The sequence below is a fragment of the Bombyx mandarina genome, chromosome 06 (assembly GCF_030267445.1).
Source record: "Bombyx mandarina strain Sakado chromosome 06, ASM3026744v2".
NCBI classification, from domain to species: domain Eukaryota; kingdom Metazoa; phylum Arthropoda; class Insecta; order Lepidoptera; family Bombycidae; genus Bombyx; species Bombyx mandarina.
Window position 1 is genome coordinate 11,706,560 of NC_143213.1, and position 24,883 is coordinate 11,731,442.

Consider the following 24,883-nt stretch of genomic DNA (forward strand, 5'->3'; position numbering starts at 1 on the left):
AGACCAAAATTAGCCAAATCAGTCCAGCCGTTCTCGTGTTTTAGCGAGACTAACGAACAGCAATTCATTTTTATATATATAGATAGATGATAGAAGAAACATGTGTGCCGAGAAATGTCAGGAAGAAATTTTCAAAGTTTAGCCCCTCATTTGTAATTCTCCGACTAAGTCACGAAATTCACACGTACTTCAAAATCAAAATCTGGACCACATTTAGTATTTGCTGAAAATATTGTTGTACTTCCGATTTGTTGGATTTTTTTATTTCGTTTTTTTCATGACATCAATTTACTGGCTATCTGAAAACGGGAGAATAAAAGGAAAATTTTAAAATTTACCTTGTTACCATCATTATAGTCTAGATAATCAAATAGCAGATTTAGATCGTGGGTATTGTATGAAAAAATTTGTTCTAAATTTTGATATTTGTATAAGTTTGATTTTTATTACACGCTGCTATTCCTTCACTTTGGAAGTCAATCATGATCATTTGTTAAGTACTTACCTATTTCATTAGGAAAATCGGTACACGCCTGCGGGATTCGTACACCGGTGCATCGCTACATACGAATGCACCGGACGTCTTTTCCTTTAGGCCACGACGACTGCAAATTAATGCGATCCAGCCGTTCTCAAATAATGCGATCACCAACGAACAAAATCTCATTTTTATTTATATCTACATTACTTAAAATATAGTACATGTAAAATAAAAATATTAACTTGAGTTTTTATCTCTCAAACTTTCAACTGTCGTATACACTACGGATTAACCTGGCTTCTTTTTTTAAGGCCACAGACGCCCACTGCGGAACAAAAGACATCACCTCAAAGTTGAGCGATGCACCGGTGTTCGAATCCCGCAGGCGGGTACCAATTTTTCTAATGAAATACATACTCAACAATTGTTCACGGTTGACTTCCACGGTGAAGGAATATCATCGTGTAATAAAAATCAAACCCGCAAAATTATAATTTGCGTAATTACTGGTGGTAGGACCTCTTGTGAGTCCACGCGGGTAGGTACCACCACCCTGCCTATTTCTGCCGTGAAGCAGTAATGCGTTTCGGTTTGAAGGGCGGGGCAACCGTTGTAACTATACTTGAGACCTTAGAACTTATATCTCAAGGTGGGTGGCGCATTTACGTTGTAGATGTCTATGGGCTCCAGTAACCACTTAACACCAGGTGGGCTGTGAGCTCGTCCACCTATCTAAGCAATAAACAAAAAACCCCAGAGTCCGTCACCGCCTTTACCAACTCGTCTTTTCACCTGCCCACGTTGCTTTTCATGGAGTCTGTTCTTTTAGCAATGCGCCCTGTCCACTCCCGTCTTGGTTCACGCCAGTAAAAGATAAATTATATTGTCAAACCAAATTCGCTCTTATATTCTATGTAAAATTTACTACTCTGTAATCCAACAGGACCTTTTGGCGGGAACGCGAGGAGTGAAGTTGTGTGATTTGTTTTATTTTGTCTATTTAGTGTTTCTTCAGGATTAAATATGTAATAACGGTGGTTTATTAACTGTTTAATATCTGTGAAAGTGCACAAAAGTGGCAACATGAAACAAAGCCGCTGGACGTAACTTCTCGGGATCCTCCAAAAAGTCCACTGAAAAAATTTCAGTAAATCACCACCATTTTACTGAGAATATTTCATCCTAAATCATCTCATCTCATTTTATTTAATTTCATCCCCGTTGATTAATGTATCAAACTAATCATATTTCATTAATCTGTTATCAAAACGTTTTAATTTTACTGTGATTATCTTCAAACAGCACACGATCTTCGAACTAATAACCTAAAGAAACTTTAAAAAGTAGGTTATCTAAACTTGTTATGGCGGCACGAATTTTGCTAATACTCACAAAACGGAACCTGTCCACGGCCACACCTGTTAAGAAGAGGTATGTGGCTCAAATATATAATTAAAACAGTTTTATTGGACCCGTTGTTCATTAATGATGCGGGCGTCGAGAAAGAAATTGCTTCAATTAAAGCAAGCATGTGTACATAAGATTTATAATTGTTGATACGACAATAGTTCCGAGCCTTGATTGATGATTTTTGAAGTATTGATAAGTCATCGTAACACAAGAGAATTTTAAATTTCTATTAAATTAATATTAGCTTAAAAAGAGCGAGTCTTAAGAAGATCTGTCTAGAGTAGTCTAGATAAAACCTAACACACATCTATTGTCTGTGTATTCGTCCTTTTTTCAGTTTTTCAAATTTCAAAATGGAAAGAATGAACGCATTCTAATATTGTGTAATTTTTTTTTTCATTGCTTAGATGGGTGGACGTGCTCACAGCCCACCTGATGTTAAGTGGTTACTGGAGCCCATAGACATCTACAACGTAAATGCGCCACCCACCTTGAGATATAAGTTCTAAGATCCTAGTATAGTTACAACGGCTGCCCCACCCTTCAAACCGACACTCATTACTGCTTCACGGCAGAAATAGGCAGGGTGGTGGTAACTACCCGTGCGGACTCACAAGACGTCCCACCACCAGTAATATAGATAGATCTGTATGATAAATAGATCTGTATGATAGATAGAGATGTATGATAGATAAATCTGTATGATAGATATCTCTCTGTAGATATGTATGATAGATAGATATGTATGATAGATAAATCTGTATGATAGATATCTCTCTGCAGATATGTATGATAGATAGATAGTCGAAGGAACGAAGCCAAACGAAACCAAACATCGGACTGCGTTGTCGAACGTGCTTCGTAAAATAAACATTTACTTATTTTTCTTGAAACACTCCTGTGACAGAGGAATTACTAATGAACACCGTTTTAATGAAGAAAGCTTTTTAGAAAGCATTATTAACTCCAGTCACGTTTCTTTCCTCTACCGACAAGGACTCTGATCACGTAGCCATTCATTTTACTAGAGGTTCTAATTTAAAAGTTTACATAATTCCCTACAAATCCTCTCAATTCAATGGCGGTGGGAATTATCTGAATTATCATATTCGTTAATTCCTTTTCATTTTATGTAACATTGTGAACGGTCTGGCGTTAAATATATGTATATATATATATATATTTTATTGCTTTTGTAGTTTGTAGGCAGACGAGCATACGGCCCACCTGATGGTAAGTGGTCACCGTCGCTCATGGACGTCAGCAATGCCAGGGGCAGAGCCAAGCCGCTGCCTACCATGAAGTACTGTCCGCAAGCCTCGTTTGAAGAAGGACATGTCATAGCGCTCGGAAAACACCGTGGAGGGGAGTTCATTCCAAAGCCGGATGGTACGTGGCAAAAAAGATCTTTGGAAACGCACTGTCGATGAACGCAACGGTTCCAGATAATATGGATGAACCCTGCTCCGATGGCGGAAGGTGCGATGATAAAAAGGAGATGAGGGGATCATCTCGAATAACTCCTCAGAGATTTTCAAATAATTACCTAAAGGAGTCAATGGAATATTTGTACACAAAATACACATAACGCGAATGCCATTGTGAAATATGAAGTATATGTCTTCGTTTTATAACAACTAATCCAATATTCTACAGAAATCCATTATTAATTTGTAAAGTTGTAGCCAAGTTTAATTGCAACTTGTATTCTGTTCTGGACTAGGTGTTGACTGGAAGATCATGGCTCTCCGGGGTCCTTACGCAGATACATCAGATATTTTAATATCGATTCTGGATTGACTCGAAAATCATGGCCCTCTAGAGCCCTTACGCAGATACATCAGATATTTTAAAATCGAAAAAAAAAAAAAAAAAAAGAAACAATCTTCTACCATGGTTTTCGTTGTGATCAGAAGCGAGCTACCATTCTACCATTTACTGTGGGTAGAGTTTCAAAGATTCGTAAACTTTCCCCCAGGCAGTCGGAATATTTATATTCTCCCACACATCAAATAAACATTTGTATGCTCAACGTGTTAGCTCCGGATAAATGGAGGCGCAATCCTGTTTCATTTATCAGCAAAAGTAGGATTCAGAGTGGTTGCGTAATCGTTATTACGATTCTTCATCGAGCCGTGTGTGTCTTTATTTAATGTAATGCTTGCTTTCTTACCCTCTATAACGTTAGAATTATGTGTTCCACATGACTGAACAGAAATAGGCAGAATATTTACGGATTCTCAATACACTCCACTACGCGATGTTTTTTTTCATATTCAAGACGCTGCTCTAGGTATACTCTTCATCAGGATTAAATGGAGATTAAGGATTAAAATAAAAAATCATACACACTAGGAATTAGTTCCAGTGATGCGGACATCGGACATAAATGTTTTAAATAAAGAACACGCGGGACCCAGGTTACCAAAATTACTATCTATACTAATAACTACTGAACCATGCATCCGATTGACTTGAAACTTGGTACCCAAAAAATATATGTACTTAATGGGTAGCCTAATATTTTTATGAGTGTTGGACTCCCTAATAATAATAACAATAAATAAACATGTTAATTTTAAATGCCCAGCGAAGCGGGCGAGTACGGCTAGTATTTTAATAAAGATAGTTATTTCTGTTTAAAATGAATTCGAATCTTGTGGTGCCGCAGTCAGAGTCACAAATTATAATCCCAATTAAGCGAGCAAGTCTACAGTATTTCGTGATCACGAAGACTCTAAAGTATTCGAAATGTCGGAAGTAAGTCGAGATTAAACCGTAAAAGTATTTTAATTGAGACTACAGCCGTTAACCGTGAATAAGTTACAAACTCCAATTACATAAGGGTATAGCTAAATTAGAGTTCTCTGAGGAATTGTTTGAGATGATCTCTTCATCTCCTTTTTATCATCGCACCTCGCGCCATCGGAGCAGAGTTCATCCATATTATCTGGAACCGCTGCGTTCATCGACAGTGCGTTTCCAGAGGTCTTTTTTCCGGCTAGGGAATGAGCTCCCCTCCACGGTGTTTCCCGAGCGCTATGACATGTCCTTCTTCAAACGAGCCTTGTGGAGATTAAGCGGTAGGCAGCGGCTTGGCTCTGCCCCTGGTAATGCTGAAGTCTATGGGCGACGGTAACCACTCACCATCAGGTGGGCCGTATGCTCATCTGCCTACAAGGGCAATAAAAAAAAAAAAAGTAACATTTCATTAATTCTATAAGCCATGCGTGGATCTACCCTCTTTGTTACTTAAAATAAACTTGTTTCAGATGGTTTAAGGAAGCGATGCGCGAAACAGATGCCCTTGAGTTGTTGGGCCTCCTTTGAAGACGCTAAGAGAGTTTGTTACCGAATCCACCTTCTCAGCCGAGCCTTTGACTTCGCTCTTCTGTCCTGGTGATGCAGGGAAGGTCTCTATGCGAACAGAAGTCCCTCCATCCCAAAAAGGAGCAACAGATAAAATTACATTGCTAATTACTAACCGGAAATGTTTCTACGAAAATTTCGCACTATTTTCTATACTATTAACGGTAAATACAATCAAATAAATCATTTTCGCAATACAATATGAAAATTAGTTACAAAATGACGTTGAAATTCATATTTGAAAGATGTAAAATTGTAGCTTACGAATGATTAATAGCATTCATTTGCATACGAAAATATATCGTGCCAATGATGAGCACAGTTATTTGTCTCTAGTTTCTTTTTATTTATTGCTTAGATGGGTGGAAGAGTCACAGCCCACCTGGTGTTATGTGGTTACTGGAGCCCATAGACATCTACAACGTAAATGCGCCACCCACCTTAAGATATAAGTTCTAAGGTCTCAGTATAGTTACAACGGCTGCCCCACCCTTCAAGCCGAAGCGCATTACTGCTTCACGGCAGAAATACGCAGGGTGGTGTTACCTACCCGTGGGGACTCAAGAGGTCCTACTACCAGTAAAAAAGTAGTTTAGTTTTCGAATCTGAAAGTGTTGCTTAACATAGTTAATGTGTGTTTGTGTTTCTATTTATTACAGGCCGTTATGCTCACAGTCTATTTGGACTTAAAAGGGAAGCCGCGATACATTTAGTCCATTCCTGACTGAGCCTTTGCTCGGCCATATGTCCTTGTGAAGCTGGAAAGGCCTTCGAGTCAACATTAAACCTTGCTTCCTGAAAAAAAAATCCATTTGTATTCCACCCTGGATAACGGTCACTACAGAAAATAGTTCAAACCAAATTATAATAAATTCCTTCATAAGTTGATTGTTTACGTTAAACACATTTTACGAGTACAATAAAAACATATACCTATATTATTTTTATTATTTTTGATGAACATTATTATTTTTCCACTTCTGAATGTAACAGAAAATGTATTACTGAAAACTTTCATTAAACTTTTTATTTAGACGGCCTACATGTGTGCGCCCGCGCGATTGTTATTTATTTGAGCAGAAATATAATTTTTAATAACATATTCTTCAAATATACCATTTATTTTAATATTATTAATGTTTTACTGTAACATTATGCCATTTACAGGTTCTAATAACCATATGAAATCAGAAGAATCACAAAATAATCTGCCTCTCTGTCTAATAACAATATCATGATTAAAAACCATTTATTTTACAACCAGCCGTTTAGCGGTCAACGTGGGAAAGACTGCGGCTATTTTCTTCGGTCCGGTCCGCACAACAGTCGTCCCAGGACAGCTCAGCCCCATCACTCTCTTTGACCAGCCCATACCGTGGGCCTCGAAGGTCAAATACCTAGGCGTCACCCTCGACAGAGGGATGACATTCCGTCCCCACGTAAAAACGGTACGCGATCGCGCCGCGTTTATACTAGGACGACTCTACCCAATGCTTTGTAGACGAAGCAAACTATCCCTCCGTAATAAGGTAACCCTCTACAAAACTTGCATACGCCCCGTCATGACGTATGCAAGCGTAGTGTTCGCTCACGCGGCCCCCACCAACTTGAAACCCCTTCAGGTTATACAATCCCGATTCTGCAGGATAGCCGTCGGAGCACCATGGTTCCAGAGGAACGTGGACCTCCACGATGACCTGGAGCTCGACCCCGTCAGTAAGTATCTACAGTCGGCATCGCTGCGCCACTTTGAGAAGGCGGCACGACATGAGAACCCTCTCATCGTAGCCGCTGGAAATTACATAACCGATCCTGTAGACCGATTGGTAAACCGTCGACGTCGCCCAAAGCACGTCATCACGGATCCTCCTGATCCATTAACGGTGCTTTTAGGCAATACAAGCACCGGTCACCGTCCTCGTCGAACCCGTCGCTTGCGACGAAGGGCTCGACGAGCGAATTAACCCACAGACACAGCCCACTGAGTTTCTCGCCGGATCTTCTCAGTGGGTCGCGCTTCCGATCCGGTGGTAGATTCTGCGAAGCACTGCTCTTGCTAGGGCGGTGTTAGCAATTCTCCGGTTTGAGCCCCGCGAGCTCACCTACACAAGCTAGGGTACGCTGAAATAGCTTCTCAAGGCTGTCAGCATAGGTAGGAAAAAAAAAAAAAAAAAAGACAGCTCAGTCTTCGTGGCGTCTATGTCGAGCTTAGGCCCAGCATCCGATACCTGGGGGTCAATATCGACCCGAGTTTGAGGATGACCGCCCACGCCAAGTCGGCGTTGGCGGCCGCCCGCTACGCGAGGTTTCTCCTCCGGCCGGTGTTGGCCTCCGGGTTGCCGATCAGGACTAGACTCGGCATTTACAAGACGTATGTTCGTTCCCGCATCACGTACGCAGCTGCGGCCTGGTATCACCTCATCCCGCAGGTCATGCGGATGAAGTTACAGGCCCAGCAAAATCTGGCTCTTCGCACTATAGTCGGAGCAGGGCGTTACGTCAGAAATGACGTAATCGCCCGGGGTCTGGATGTGGAGTCGTTCGAGGAGTTCATCCGGAGGTTAGCTCGTAATCTTTACGAGCAGGCTGACGGTGGACCCCACGAGCATCTCCACAATTTAGCTCCCTTGCACGCCAGACTACCTGATGGTCGGGCGCTACCAAGGGAGCTACTGGAACCCACCTTCTATGGTAAGATAGTCGGCTTAGCCGGAGTGATATGGGAGTGCTCATAATGAGTGCCGCCATGGAACTGAGCTGTCCACACTCGTCATTTTCCCCCACATTGTTGGGGTGCCCCCCCCATGGGGACCTATTTCAACCACCCCCGTGAGTGGACCACTCCCCTCGTCCCTACCCGGGAAGAGGAAGATCGTCCCTCCCCGCGACGGTCTTCCCCTTCTGGGGAGCCCTGAGCGGGTGAGCGCCTAACTAGTGCCGCGGCCCCCCTCTGGTTTGTAGAGGTGGGGCCGCGGCATGGGGCCGGTGGCGGGCCCCACGGTGCTGACTGTTGTCCCGGCTTGTATATATTGTAAATAGTTAGTAGTTAATAGTTAGTATTAGTTAGTTAGTTGTAGTTATAGCTTACAGTTAGTAGTTAGGGGGGAAAAAAAATTAAGAAGCAGAGGACAGCAGACGGCGCCGGGGTGACTCCTCCGCGGGCATCGAGCCGTCACCAGACCAGCCCATCGTATTATATATAAGTATATACTTTTGTCGATGTTGTGCAGCCGTGCACGCTGCGGACAGCACTTATTCTCGTCCTGCACCCATATCACCCCTGCCCTGTGTGGCAGGGAGCTTCAGCCCGGGCAGTGGGGTTTGCCCCGAGGCTCGTTCCGTGCCCCCGACAGGGGGTACGACGACCCTTCTTACTTACCAGCCGTTTATGATCACGATAATAAAAACATCGATAACTCACGAAAAACAGCCAACACTAAAAATTGTGCTCGAATTTGTAAATGATATTCGATTTTAATAAAATTAAAATGTAAATTAGCATTATTTATTTATGAGAGCATACATAATTTTGAATAAAATATCATTAATCTAAACAATTAGTGTCACTTTCTGTAAATGTAATGTAAATAGATTTCTTAACAACAAAATAAATATTTAAATTAACGGTTGTCTGGTTTTTGAGTTTTTATCGCTTTTTTGAGTTTTTATCGCTTTTTAGGCCAAGTATTGTTAAGCGATCACTACAATGTAAAAAAAAACTAATGTGATTCTTAATTAAAATTGTATCTACCCTACAGTTGGAATTCACATTTACATCGCTATGTAGGTAGGTTGATACTACGCAACTTGTGCGAGTTCACAATTATCTATAAAAACTATTTAGTATATATTATACTCAAAATAGACAACGAATGTATGATGATATATTTACTATATTAATAAATCCACATTATTATTATTTTTATTTTAAAAGCCCTGGTATATATAATTTATACATTAATTCAGTAGAAGCAATAAAAACGTTCCCGCTTCCTTGTATTTTTTAACTTGAATACAAACAAAACAACAGTAATAAAATATTTATTTTGTCGCTTCATCTGTAATGAGTCACACAGATAATGGTATGCCAGTAGTGTCCTTACGGCCATTAACAAATGTCCCCATACAAAATGATAATAATTCCCTTTTTGTTAGTACGACAGCACCAGTGGAATAATCGATACGTTTCGTTGGTCAGTTCTGGATTTTAAAAAAAAAAACACGAAAAATATAAAGTTAGCGTTTGTTCCATTTTCGAAATTGACAGTTCCCGGTAATGAAAATGGTGAAGTTTTTAATGTTTATTGTGTTTTTGTTATGTTCGAATGTGGTGATCGGAAAAATTGTAAACAAAAGAAAGTGCCCAGAGGTGCGAGCTGTACCACACTTCGATTTGCCCGGGGTTAGTATTGGTTTAAGTTTATTGGCTCGTAAAATTTGATGATACCCTCAATATGAAGAATTACAACCGTCATTTTCATCGTTCACTTCCAATAGGACATAATTCATTTAATGTTCAAAGTCACTTTACATACTTTCTTAACATTATGACTTAATCATGAAGAAAGTTGTGATCGACGATTTTCATTTTCTAAAATATGTTTCTTTGCTGTTTTTTTTACGATGTCGATATGCATATATACATTTTTATATCCATATTATATTGATCTAGCTTTTGTCCGCGACTTCGTTCGCGTGGAATAGTTCACAAATAATGTTTTATTTTAGAACAAATTTGGTTAGCTAGAGAACGTTATAGTGAGCCAACCTTAATAAATAGACATATGCTGTCGCGGACTTTTTTTAGATCTTTTAAAGAGGAACAATTCTGTCGTACATTATTTTAGCGTAACTTCAATCGTTTCTGCAGCGCACGCAGCGGTAGCTCTCAAAAGGGAAAAATCTCTGATTTTGAAACATACTTTATTAGTGCTCCGCTTGTATTGGTCTTAGCATGTTGTTAAATCGATAAATGTGCTATCTAATACTGAAAGAATTTTTCAAATCGGACCAGTAGTTCCTGAGATTAACACGTTCAAACAAACAAACTCTTCAGCTTTATAATATTACTATAGATGGAATTATGTTCAGTATAATATAAAAATAGTCTACTGCCTACCCAGAAAAAAAGTGTTAATTTGCTAAAGTAAACATAACGTGTACAATACGGTGTTAGCAAGTTAATATTTCATCAATCCGCTAACTGTTGGTAGTCCAATTCTCGTGCCGTCGCACGAGGTGACTTTGTGCTTGTGTATACTATTAATAATATATCTGTATTACACGTTTCACTACAAAATGTTACGACCGAGATTTTTAATAATAGCCTGTCAATCAGAGGGATAACCGTCATTATTTTTTAGAAGATTTCACATACATATGCTGCCTATTTCTGCCGCGAAGCAATAATGCATTCGGGCTTGAAGGGTGCAGCAGCTATTGTACTAGACTAATGAGATTTAGAACTTATGACTCAAATTAGGCTGTGGAATTTACGTTGTTGATATTATGGGCTCCGATAGCCATGTTATACCAGGTGGATCTGGTTCGCCTTGGTAAGCAATAAAGAATTGAATCGAATTAAAACATAATAGTGTAAAACATACATACGTAATTACTATTGTATTGTATTGTATAATTATCAATTCAACATGTTGCGAAGATTTGCCACAAGTGACGTATCCTTGCAACACGTGGCGTTGCTTATGCACATATCGCGTAATTTTGCAGCACGTGGCGTTACTTTTCAACGTGTTGCGTAGTTTTACAACACGTGACGTTGCTTTTCAACAAATTGCTTATATTTACAACAAGTTGTATAGATTTGCTACACATGACGTAGCCTTGCAGCATGTGGCGTTGCTTTTCAACATGTTGCGAAGATTTAGTTACATAACTATTTAATTATAAACATAACATTGAACAAATTAGACTGTTTATTAGAAAACCCTGCCAAATATTAGTTTTTACGCCTATACTGTGATTTATTATTCGCCAAACTTCAAATATAGTTTTTTTTTATCTCCTACTCTCGACTACAATTTTAAATCGATTGATTACAAACAAATTACAAATATGCTAACAATATAAACAATGAACGCAACGAAACGCTACGAAAACGCAATAAACGCAAAATAAATACAATTAAAATATTAGCGAAATAGTGGTAGGCAGCGGCTTGGTTCTGCCCCTGGCATTGCTGAAATCCACGGTCGACGGTAACCACTCACCACCAGGTGGGCCGTATGCTCCGCCTGCCTACAAGGGCAATAAAAAAAATTAAAATAGCTAGATCTTTCAAAATAAATAAAAAATAAAAATGATAAAAAATATTTATAGCGGCCGCGGCGAAGCAAATGAGAATATCTAAGCGTTATTTTCACATTTACCGACACTTGTTCAAAATATTCTGAACTTGAAATGCTTAGATATATTCTATACTTTTATTATATATATTTTAATCCTTCAAGGTGTACATTACAGATTTTCTGACCATTTAAACACTTTTAAGATATTTTGTATGAAAAAAAAATTTTGAGAGTAAAAATCAATTTTTGAGATACAAATTGTTTAGCACGAACCTGTACTGCTTCAATCGTTTTTATAAACGTTCTTCTTAACGTTTTCGTGACCGCGTTCTTGTCTCTCAGATTAATGCACACTCAATTACAGATATTAAGCTCCCAATAATACGAGTCAATTGAACGAAATAAGAGATGTGAAACAACTGAAGCTCCCTCAGTCACATTCCAACTACATTGATGGTAACAAACTAGCAACACCGTTTGTTTAGAGTCAATTAAAAAAATGTCAAAGGTATTACTGTCTGGAAGCTGTTAAGCATTCCAGTTTGATGAGTGGAAGTGGCAGTATATCCACGTCATTTCGGATCCTCCCGATAACGGTGCTTTTAGGTACCTACCCCAAGCACCGGTCATCGTTCTCGTCGAACCCGTAGCTTGCGACGAAGGGCTCGACGAGTAAATTAACCCACAGACACAGCCCACTGAGTTTCTTGCCGGATCTTCTCAGTGGGTCGCGTTTCCGATCCGGTGGTAGATTCTGCGAAGCACGGCTCTTGCTAGGGTTTGCGTTAGTAACGTCGTCAGATTTGAGCCCCGCGAGCTCACCTACTAGTTAAGGTTACGCTGAAATAGCCTCTCAAAGTCAAGCTTAGGCAGGGAAAAAAAACAGCAGTATATACTACGGTAAAGTAATGAAATTTCGATCTTATGTCTCAGGGTGGGGTGTTAACATTATGTGCACCTCGATTCCAAAGTGAGCTATGAGTTCGTTCACCCCTCTATTGCGATTAATGATCAAAACTAGAATCGGTAACAAACATATTGAAATTTTTAATCACCTTACTAATTGTAATTTGCACCAAAATTCAAAATATTGTTTCCGACCGTTATATAGTTGAAGGTGTTCAAAATTCATGTAAAAAACGACCTCGAATGTGAAAAATTTTAATTCTAGATCTTACCCAACGATTCGTCATAATAATGGAAACTCTGGAACAAATCACACACGGTCATCTGTCTCCGGACTTGGATTCCGCGTGCGATACGAAGATACATACCATATAAGATAATTATTTCTCAATAACCCATTTTGGGACAATATGTATAGCTCGGAAGAAACTGGATTCAAAAGAGCAGTTTCTTGTTTCACGTTTTTATTAGCTTGACCTGTATTAATCTATAGTAATGAATCTTACAAAGTAAAGTAAGTGGGTGGCGCATTTACGTTGTGGATGTCTATGGGCTCCAGTAACCACTTAACACCAGGTGGGCTGTGAGCACGTCCACCCACCTAAGCAATAAATAAAAAAAATTAATACTACTAAGACAGAAAAAAATAACACACATTCTAGAACCGACGACAATACAATAATTTTATTACTTGGGCTGCATTAGGTTGATTAAGACAAAATAATTATGATTTTGCTATTAAAGGTTGGCTATTAAAGCGTATTTTCTCGTTTTTAAACTATAATTCATCTCAATTTTCAAACTGCAAAGTACGCTTGTAGAAATATGCAGCACGGTAATACGACCCCAGACGAGATTGCACCATACCATCAGGACATCAGACTCATTTTATGTACAAATCATATTAATTGTTCAAATGCAAAAGATGCACGTGCAAATAAACTCTAAATCTTCTTGTGCGTATTCCTCGTTACATTAACGGTTTTGAAGTTGCTAGTTGTTTCTTCTTCATAAGAAGTATCAGTCGATTAATATGAACTATCGCACAACAAGCCACAAACGGGTCAGTATTGGTCCGAGCAAGTTGCGTAGGCGCCGGACGCTTGTCATTGATAACTGACTGACGGACACGCCATAAAAACACTATTTTTTACAATTTTAATTTTGCTGAAAATTACTGTATGGATTTAAAAATGTTTAAGAAACGATGTACATTTATAATGTTGCTAGGTTACCTACGAAGCTGGTTAATTGGCGAACGAAGTGCAGGATGCTCTCAGGCTCGATGGAGTGACGATCTGCGCAGGGTGGCTGGCAGTATCTGGATAAGAGAAACCAAGAATCGTGCTCAGTGGCGAGCAATTGGAGAGGCCTATGTCCAGCAGTCAGCAATGTCAGCAAGTCTCATATACGTTTCGGATATTGTTTAATCATTCTGCTCGAGGACAGTTCGTATTATAGACTGGCTTCGGACTTCAATCCGATTGAGTATATTTGGTATATTATAAAGAGAAAGACACGGAAAGACACGATAACTAATAAAAACACACTACTGGCTGCCTTTAAGGAAGAGTGGCAACAATTGTCCAAAGAAGAATGTTTTAAGTTTGTAGAGTCAATGCCGAAAAGAGTGGCTGCTGTCATACAATCAAAAAGTGGACGGACGAAATATGCTGATACCCTTGGGAGGCTATTTCAGCTTCACCTTAACGTGTAGGTGAGCTCACGGGGCTTAAACCGGAGTGTTGCTAACACTGGCCCTAGCAAGAGCAGTACTTCGCAGAATCTACTACCGGATCGGAAACGCGACCCACTGAGAAGACCCGGCGAGAAACTCAGTGGGCTTAGTCTATGGGTTAATTTATTCGTGGAGCCCTTTGTCGTAAGCGACGGGTTCGGCGAGGTCGGTGAGCGGTGCTTGAGGTACCTAAAAGCACCGTTAATGGTTCGGGAGGATCCGTAATGACGTGCTTAGGGCGACCGTCGACGATGTTTACCATTCGGTTCACAGGGTCGGGTATGTAATTCCCGGCGGCTGTATTTACTATTTTATAAAGCGTATAGTAACCGGCAAACATCTTGAGCAAATGACCTTGACTGCGCAGAACCGAATTTCAGATCACTTTGGTGGTGAGGGTGAGGCGCGACGGCAGGGGAAATCGTATCGAGCGCGTTATTGGTAGATCAGTCGAACCCTGCGCCCCGCACCGCGCCCTCATTCCGCTCGCTCCCAAAAGTACGCTTGCGTACAGTGAAAAATCTATCGTTATTAATCGTTAAGTTATTTGTTATAATTATTTGTTGACTTTGTTGCCATTGCTATTTGTTGAGTGTTTGTTGATTTTTTATAAAAAATACACTATGCCGCGGCAAACTGGTGTAGTAATCAAAAGAAAGGGTAGAAAAATTGTGTACGACGTATATTGCTTCATTATAAAACAGGGGAAGAATGATATGGAAAAAGTAAAACAGACTTCGGAAGCAACAAAAACATCAGTGAGTACTGTTAGGTGCATTATTAACGAAGCTAAAGGCTCTGGCTTGCTCGCCGTGTTTGGGGCTCCGGGTAAGAAAAGATCAGGGAAGAAGAAAGTTACCGGAATGGATAGTTTCGTTCAATCTGTAATAAAAAGATGTAATCATAATAACTACATAACAAGCAGCGAAACTCCGTACCGTAGAAAGGCTTCGAAAAATTTAAAGAAGATATACATTTTAATGGCTCTGAATGAAGTTTACGACGAATTATGAAAGAGCTAGGCTTCAGATGAAAAAAAAAAACAGAAAATAATGGGAAGCTGGTAATTGAAAAAAGTAACATTCGATTACTACGAATCGAATATCTTAAAAAAATAATTAATTAGACAAAAAAGAAGATCGAACGACCGAGTTGTAAACTACACCGATGAGCCCTATGTCGACTCATCACGATGATGGCGACTCGGGTGATGAAAACAGTGATGATGATGATGATGGTCAAGATTATGATAACGAAAAAAAAATTACAAATAGCAGCTTTGCTTCAACTGAACGAAGACCTGGCAACAGCTCTAGTTTTGACTTAATAGAAGGAATATCTATTTTACCCCAAGATTAAATTATTACAATTATTAACCTATATTTTTTGTTGATGTTCTAATAAATATATAAATAAATACATACGTTGATTTTAATAATTTAATTGCATTATGACGCAGCGTAAATAATGTTTTTGCACGTGAGTGTACCATGCGCAAACTTACCCCCACTACGTCAACAAATGCTCAAGAAGTTTGCCGGCTATTATACATACAAGTTACAAAATATATTTTATTTAAATCTATGCTAAACCAACCTAAAACTGGCAGTTCAATGGGGGTGCGTAATACTTTTCCTCGTGGCTGTAAATCAACCTGATCTGCCCTCGGTCATGCTATAGGTACGCTTCTAGTTCTAACGCTAGCAGCAGCACAGGTCACCGTGTTCCTACACCGTGCTTAAAGCATCTCCATAATATATTAAGGTTTATGTTTATACAAAATAATTTCTTTTTTTATATTCCGGTAAAAGCTATGTATCCATTTAACAGGTATTGATCGTTTTATGTAAATGTCAACAGGTCGTAAGTTTGAAATGAATATATTTAATTATGTAAATGTGTAGCGGTATGCGACCTAAAAATGTCTAGGTTCTTGTTATAGTTAGTTGTGGTGGTGCCGTAAGCTGGAGGCCTGAGGTTAAAATTTGACTATTCCTTCTAACGTAATCTAAATCCCTAATAGACTAATGCACATGCTTTAAGTATCAACAACGCTGGGCCCAAAACCCAAAAACACGATAGCTTCGAATCAGAAATAGGCAGGGCGGTGGTATCTGTCTGCATCAGAAAAAATCATAATTACATTAAAATCATCAATAATTTGAACATGGGTAAATTTTGAAAGGAAGTCATTCATGAAATAAAAACTGTTTAACATAGATGTTATAACTTCGAAGCAGAAATAGTCGGGGCGGTGGTATCTGTCTGCATCACAAAAAATCATAATTACCTACATTAAAATCATCAATAATTTGAACATGGGTAAATTTTTAAAGTAAGTCATTCATGAAATAAGAACTGTTTAAAATAGATGTTATAGTTTCGAAGCAGAAATAGTCAGGGCGGTGGTATCCGCCTGCATCACAAAAAATCAAAATTACATTAAAATCATCTTTAATTTGAACACGTTTAATTTTGAAAGTTAGTCATTTACAAAGTAAGAACTGTTTAGAATAGACTTTTGTTATATCTTCTTCCATTCAATCATTTAGTGAAAAGTCAAAGAATTAGTTGGTAATTAGTCATTTATTAGTCAAAGAAGAACTTATTCATCTAGATAGGTAAAAAAGTTATATTCATACAAGTTTTTGTTCTGTAAGTGATGGTGGTGATGGCTTATATGATATCAGAGGATATTTTTTTATGTTTCGCACAATAAGTTTACAGGCTACGTGGTGATCAGGAGTTATCGGGGTAAAGGTACGTCGTACCGCGAATTTCTAATGAAAGATGTCTCATCCGTCACTTATGACTAATCGGCAGACGTTCAAATGATAATTTAAAAAACTACCCTCATTTCCAGAACAGAACTTAGCCATTACGGCTCTCAAAACGCGAGATCATAAATTATTATTATTACACACACTTATATACACACTTATTATTTAAGACGCGAGACTTCTTGGCAACAAATTCCTCCACTGTATGTACACTGTATGATTAAACATTTTAATATAGAAGTATTCGATAGCATTTTCATAACTTATAGCTAGTTTCCTCATTTACATTAAAACTTCTTATCTAATAAAATCCAATACCACGTAAATATATACTAATACAATAGTTTCTGATATTATCGTTTGTAAAAACAAAGCGCCTAACATAACAAGTTGAGCAAATTGCTTCATATAAACTTTGTCATAACATGCGTTCGTGTTTTAGTTTTGTTTTAAAGTTTGAAATGATGATATGCAAAATTCGGTTTTATTTCTCATACTCAGAAGTTAAAATTGATCGCGAGAATTACAGTAACAAACCTGATTTAAATTAACAGGCGCTTCCTTTGTATTAATTTGATGCTTAGACTCAAATAGCAAACTAGGAAAAACGTTCCTTAATGTATTTAGTTACGGTCGACAGTCACTTGCATTAAGAATTTTAAATAACTTGTGATGTTTCAGTACGTCGCGCATTCTCCGTGAAGCTTAGACTGGAATTGTGACTGAACGTAAAACTGAAAAACGACTTTATTTTGATGTAGTTAAAATTCCATTTCAGATACTGGGAGACTGGTATGTGGTTGAGTACTACGCGAGTGCTGAAGAAGCGCTCTCATACAGTTGTATGAAAGCCGTGTTTACTCAGGACGATCACGTACCCGCCATAGGTTGGTGAAGCTTTAATTTTATTATAGAAAGTGTTAATATCAAAGAGATTTTTGTGGACACATTGCAGTATCTAAAATTTTAAATCTAATAGCATTCAGTATTAATTTAATTATTAATCTAGTTAGTAGGTTTCTAGTAAACAGTCGACGTTGCCTTAAACACGCCATTACGGATCCTCCCGATCCATTAACTGCGCTTTTAGGTACCTCAAGCACCGGTCACGGTCCTCGCTGGCGACGGGTTCGCTTGCGACGAAGGGCTTGACGACTAAATTAACCCATAGACAAAGCCCACCGAGTTTCTTGCCGGATCTTCTCAATGGGTTGTGTTTCCGATCCGGTGGTAAATTTTGCGAGGCATTGCCTATTGTGCTTGGAAAGCAAAAATGCAGGAACAAAAAGCAACCTATAAAAATTTTATTATAAATTAATTCATTTGGAAGCTATTTTTTGAAAAACTAAGCCCGTCCTATTCCGATAGATTCCAAATATGGACAGAAAAAAGTGAACTACACTTCTTTCTTTGGTTTACATATAAACATAGAAAGCAAATATGTACTTAATAAACATGTTTTGCTATTTTTACTACACATACTCATATACATACACAGTAACAATAAGACTTGTGTGTCGGACAATGCATTCTTATCATAATAATATGAAGTCGACATATTGTGTTTTATGTATTGTGTAAATTGTAACGGATGTCACGTGCTGAGTCCAAGGACAATTAGAGATACTTGCGAATTTTAACTAACGCATATATTTAGATTTTTCAACTGCACACAATTTTTTGAATTAACTTCGAGTAAGTACACTTTCGTTGTATGTATAGTTATGTATACGTGCTATGGCTTGTTCTTCTTCTAACGAGGCTTGTGGAGGGTACCGACTTAACAGGAAGCAGCGGCTTAGCTCTGCCCTTACCATTGCTGACGTCCATGGGCGACGGTAACCACTCATCAAATGGGCCGCATGCTCGTCTCCCTACAAGGGCAATAAAATAAAAACGTTGATATATGTCAGTCTTTAGTCCTATTCTCTCCTACCCGAAACAAGGCTGCTGCTAACTGTTTAAGCAGGCCAATGATTCACTACACTAGTAAAATATACAAATAAGACCTTACTTTCAGATGGTACAATAGAGTGGACACCAGGAGTGACCATGAACTTTACGTACCGGTTCGCAGACGACCCCATAGGCGAGACGCTCTTCGGAAACATTACCTGGAAGATCGATCTGAACCAGCCTGCGCACTGGACACACGCTGAAAGCACATGTCAGTATTGAAATTAATAACCAAGAGGCTTGTTCACACACTCGATTCACAACAAACACTTCTATAGCTTGGCGTCGCTGTCAAACCAAAATCTGCTATGTGCAATTTTGTATAAAATTTTATGTGAAAGTGAATTTTTAAGAACTATATCAAATGAAAGCTATAGATAAATATTAAAGCTATAGACACATAACATTTTTTTTTGTACGATAGATAGGGCCGTGAACTATATGAAAAGGTCAAAAAGTAAAAATCTCAAAAAGTGCATATAGCAGATTTTGGTTTGACAACGACATTATACATATTATTCTATAATATATCTTGAGATAGGTAGCGTTTACGTATTGAATATTCCAATTTAAAAAGAATCGATTATTTTTACAGCACTGCGAGTCGACGAGAACTGTCAATCACACCACACTATTGTTACATGTGCTTTTTTGTTTATGATTTAAAAATAATTATCTTTATATCTTTACCTATTTAAATAGAGTTTGGTGAATCAGTGAAGACATTTTAAATTAACTAAATTGTGCAAAGCCTGGTTTTGGTAGACGATTTAGCTGAATCTCCACCTCTTCATGTGGGTAACGCGGAATGTAGCTAAGGAACTTACCGGAGAATGGGCATTGGCCTTCTCTGAGTATTACCAGCATACTTCGACTTCCAACTGCATTTACTGCTGTTGGGGGGTATTGTAAGGTCTTATAAGTACCTGGCACCACTCTGGCTATTTTTTCCAACGAATATAACGCTTTCTGGTTTGAAGGGAGGAACAATCATTAAAACATACAAGTGAGACATCGACCTCATCTGTCAAACGACTTGGGCATTTTAAAGTTATGACGTCATGGGCTCCATCGCTTCACACCGAGTGGATCATAAACTTGTCCACCCGTCTAAGTGACAAGAAAGACAAAGAACGTAAATCTGTGCTAGTGACAAAAAAACTCAACCAACCAGAAATGTACTCAACGGTTTTACCAAATACGTGCGCAAATCCATTAAACAATTATTGAGCTTTTTTTTTCCTACCTAAGCTGAAAGCCTTGAGAGGCTATTTCAGCATAACCTTAACTAGTAAGTGAGCTCACGGGGCTCAAATCTGACGACGTTGCTAACACGAACCCTAGCAAGAGCCGGCGAGAAACTCAGTGGGCTGTGTCTAAGGGTTAATTTACTCGTCGAGCCCTTTGTCGCAAGCGACGGGACGGGCATTTTTGAGCAGAATTCGTTAACTTGATCTTTCACATTATCTGCCTTTATAGGCTTTATAGCGATGTTCTATTCGCAGATGACGGCATTTACAATACGTACGTGATAGACACAGAATACAAAACTTGGGCGTTACTGCTACACTGCGCGGAGCAGACGGAAGGCGCTCGTTACCTCACCGCATTCGTTCTGTCTAGGACAACGAAACTGCAGAAGAACGTGATGGCGTACCTGCGAGACAAACTGCCAAGGTAACATTATCTAGAATCTACGATTCGATTCCTTAATAAAACTGTAGCCGTCAATGATGATGTCATTAACCCTTTGACTGCGGTGTAGGTCACAAGTGCTCTACGTGGCGCACTGAGTTTATTTGAGTCGACTATTATCAAAGCCGGCAATGTGACTTTTGGACAACTATTGGTAAATCAGAAAAACGAATTATTGACTTTGTATTCCATTGGCAGTCACAAAACTCTTCTGAACGACATCTTAGATAAATAACAGATATTAACAACATAATAACAGTATTAAACCTTTATTTAATGCAGGTTTTGAACCGTATTCTTTGAAGGAGACGATTATATTCAAATCAATCTGTATTGACATATCAATAACATTTTTTTGTCCCAATGCACAGATTGCCACCTTTGATAATAGACGACTCATTTTATACAAAAGTTTAGGTATTTTATTTATCGATTGAGGCACTACGAAGTCTGCCGGGTCAGATAGTCTTAAATATAAAATTCCCGTGTCACAATGTTAGTTACCATACTCCTCTGAAACGGTTTGGCCGATTTTTATGAAATTTTATATGCATGACCAGTAGGTCTGGGAATCGGTTACTATCTATTTTTCATACCCCTAAGTGATAAGGGTTGTCCACCCCTGACATTTTATATTTATTTTTTGTTATTAAACTGTTATACCACTGAAAAAACTGCAATAACGTCACATAAGAGAAAAGGTAAATGAATATAAATCTTGAGGTATCAATGATATTGTTCGAATTTCGATCATTTCGGCAAAGGCTAGTAATAGTAAAAACAAATTCGTGGAGATGAACAAACCTGTTCTAGAAACATGAGGACAAAGTCTCAATTACACAGGACTGCTGGGTTTCTCATCCATGTGCCGAGCGTGATAAGAGGCCCAGAGAAATCGAGACCATAATTTTTATCCAAACAACATTCTCACATGACCTAACATTATATCTAACATCGTAGGATACAAATCTATAGATAAATGCATCGATAGTTTTGATTTAAGATGATTGTAAGAGTGTGATAGAGTGGAAGGGTAGTTATTGTTCAAAGAATTTGTTTGAATAAAATATTTAAGCCTTATTGTTTCATCTTATTTATCAGTATATTCAGTATATTAGGACGAAGTTATAAAATTATTGTAAAGTCATTGCTCCTTGATGCGTGGGTAAGTTTTCAAGTTAATCGGACGTTTTGAAGCTTATGATATTTATTATTTTGAAAGGTTCCGTCATATAGATAGAAAGATACCAAGCTAACAAAAGCCTTTCAAAATTAGTTTTTATATATTAATACGTGAAGCAAAAACTTTGTATCCATTTTTACGAAAAGTGCGCGGACGGAGGAGTATGAAATTTTCCACACTTATAGAGAATATAGAGAAGAAGTGCACAATGCTAATTTTTTTTTTTAAATAATGCATAAAAGATACATTAAATTAATAAAGAAAACATTACACACACTACATACCATGTATTTGACGCACACACGCATGCATACTATTTATTTATTGTCAAACTTTTGTTCTTGACGTCTGTTGTCAAATTGAGATTAAATATTGTTAGTCTTTGTTAATATTTTTTGGTAGCCTTGGCGAAATTTGTGATTATAGAAGTACTAGCGACCCGCCCTCGCTTCGCTTCGGAAACATTAAAATACACATGAAACAAAAAAAAACATAAAAAATAAATAAAAAAAAAGTAGCCTATGTTCATCAGGGACAATGTCGGCTTCTAATGGTAAAAGAATTTTTCAAATCGGTCCAGTAGTTTCGGAGCCTATTCGAAACAAACAAACAAACAAATCTTTCCTCTTTATAATATTAATAATAATATAGTATAGATAAAATACAATCGTAATAGTGTACAAACTTACAATTCCAATTGATTATAGTAGAATTTAGACTACTGCGGGACCACTAGTAGATAGAAACGTACCAAACTAACAAAAGCCTTTCAAAATTCGTCTTTATTGTATGACCATTACGTTTCAGATTCGAAGTGGACATCAACTATGTGTTCGCGATCCCTCACGACGACTGCGCCGTGAAACCCCCAAACCCTAACTTCGGACCCTTGATGCTGGATGCCCAGAGCAAGAAACTGATAAGACCATCTGTCAGTTACAAAGTCTTCGGTCATTAAATTATGTTGTAAAAGAAATAATGGCTTAATTCACACCAAATTATATTAATTATTTTAAATAAATAAAGATTTTTCGTAAAATTTTTATTTTTTTAACTAATGGCTTGTATTAATTTAGCGGAAAAACCATCCATCAACAACCATCCACCATTCGCATGCTTTAATGGATACTTCGTCACCAAAAAGCTTTATGATAGCTCCAACCGGGAAATTGTGGTCTATGAAATCTGAAATACAGATTGGAATAAGGCTAACGAAACCAGCTAATGCTCCATGGTAGAAATTGTCGTGGCCTAAATGATATGATGTCCGGAGCATTTGTATCTAGCGATGCACCGATTTTCGAATACTACCAATTTTCCTAATGAAATACGTACTTAACAAATGTTCACGGTTGACTTCCACGGTGAAGGAATAACATCGTGTAATAAAAATCAAACCTGCAAAATTATTATTAGCGTAATTACTGATGGTAGGACGTCTTATGAGTCCGCACGGGTAAGTACCACCACCCTGCCTATTTCTGCCCCGTGAACCAGTAATGCGTTTCGGTTTGAAGGGTGAGGCAGCCGTTGTACTATAACTAAAATCTTAGAAGTCATATCTCAAGGTGGGTGGCGGCATTACGTATGGGCTCCGGTGACCACTTAACACCAGGGTGGCCGTGAGATCGTCCACCCATCTATGCAATAAAAAAAAAAAAAAGCCGTACCCATGTACTTAGGTACTAGATTCACAATAAAATTCTGAGTCCACAAGAAGTCAAGAATGCGCTCCGTAATACCCACAGCTAATCAAAAACCCAGTATACAGTAGGTACATCCACAATATATGCATGCATATTACTGATAGAACACGTGTACATCATTAGTATTCTTTGGGATCCTAACACGAACTAATTTACATACATAATTTACATTGAAATAGAAAAATCTAACTACAGGTGACTGAGCGGTTAGTTTGTTTGGCGAAGACGGTTTGCGAATTACAGTGTGAGATTCGTCCAAACTACATCGCGACTATTGCGCTTCGCTATGGGCATCTTTAGGGTTATGGCCTTTATTCATAGACTGAGTTCTTCCAAAGTCCAGTACTCTGCGGGATGAAGACATACCACAGGTACAGTACTAGCGTAAAATCGTCTATAAATTGGTTGAAAAATGCATGATACGAAACAGAATTTTACCGGTAAAGCCAGAAGAGATAAGTACTCATCACACATTGTGTTGCTACCGTATAGAAAAGGCGGTATAGTCACTTTTGTAGGTTTCCGATAATGACAATTCCTACCATTACATTGACTATTCAAACACAAATTTTAAGGCTATGTCGTTAACTACTTCTCTTTTAATTTGGACATAGGATCTCAATGATAATTATACGCCACTGTTGTTGTTGTTAAGAGAAACGCATTGCCAAATTCCTCAAGGAACTGTTACCCATTTCCTAAGCGGCTTGTTTCAAAGGGCATCTGGCAAGGTCTCATACATTGCAAAACAAACATGCATTACAATTTGATGGTTAAGAGCTCTCTCTTAGCGAGAGAAAGACATGTGTGCAACGGAAATTAATTGTTTAATTTTGATGTGAAACATCTATAGCCGCACGTAAAACCGATTTCTGGTGTGGCTATATGATGGTATATATATACAGTCTATATGCAGTAGTGTGTACGGTGTGGCGACGCGTCGCCATGCGCAATCGACTGTACGATTCTCTCCCACTCGATCCGGCGTTAAGCCATCTCTCTCGCTACACTGAGCTCGAATACCTATAGTGTATACTCCGTAGTGTATACAGTGTTGTTTACTACAGTACACATAACCTGTGTTTTACTTGAAAACAAATTATTTTTTCGTAATATTTTATTTTATCATTATGACATATTTAGTTCCTATCACAATCTGTTCTTTTCTGCAAATTACTTTTACAAAATAATGTCGATGTTTCACATCTGCCAGGCGTCCCGTGACGGCTCACATTTTTTTTTTTATAGAGTAGTGGTTACCGAAACTGACTTAGTAGTTTTTATTATTTACTGGCTGACCCGGCAGACTTCGTAGTGCCTCAATCGAGAAATAAAAGACCTAAACTTTTGT

At 38.4% G+C, this 24,883-nt stretch overlaps 1 protein-coding gene across 1 annotated transcript; it reads left to right on the plus strand.

The window, feature by feature from the left end:
• Positions 1 to 9,405: 9,405 nt before the first annotated feature.
• Karl (lipocalin/cytosolic fatty acid-binding protein Karl) lies at positions 9,406 to 22,865 on the plus strand. The gene is made up of 5 exons (XM_028187795.2): positions 9,406 to 9,662; positions 17,771 to 17,879; positions 19,013 to 19,159; positions 20,454 to 20,625; positions 22,634 to 22,865. Exons 1-5 carry the CDS (start codon positions 9,537 to 9,539, stop codon positions 22,782 to 22,784), a joined length of 705 nt encoding a protein of 234 aa, XP_028043596.2. The 5' UTR covers positions 9,406 to 9,536; the 3' UTR covers positions 22,785 to 22,865.
• The last annotated feature ends 2,018 nt before the right edge of the window (positions 22,866 to 24,883 follow it).

Coding starts and splice junctions, on each gene's coding strand:
- Karl (XM_028187795.2), top strand. CDS start 9,537: ATGAAAATGGTGAAGTTTTTAATGTTTATTGTGTTTTTGTTATGTTCG. Junction 9,663..17,770: donor CACACTTCGATTTGCCCGGG/GTTAGTATTGGT, acceptor ATTCCATTTCAG/ATACTGGGAGACTGGTATGT. Junction 19,160..20,453: donor GACACACGCTGAAAGCACAT/GTCAGTATTGAA, acceptor TTCTATTCGCAG/ATGACGGCATTTACAATACG.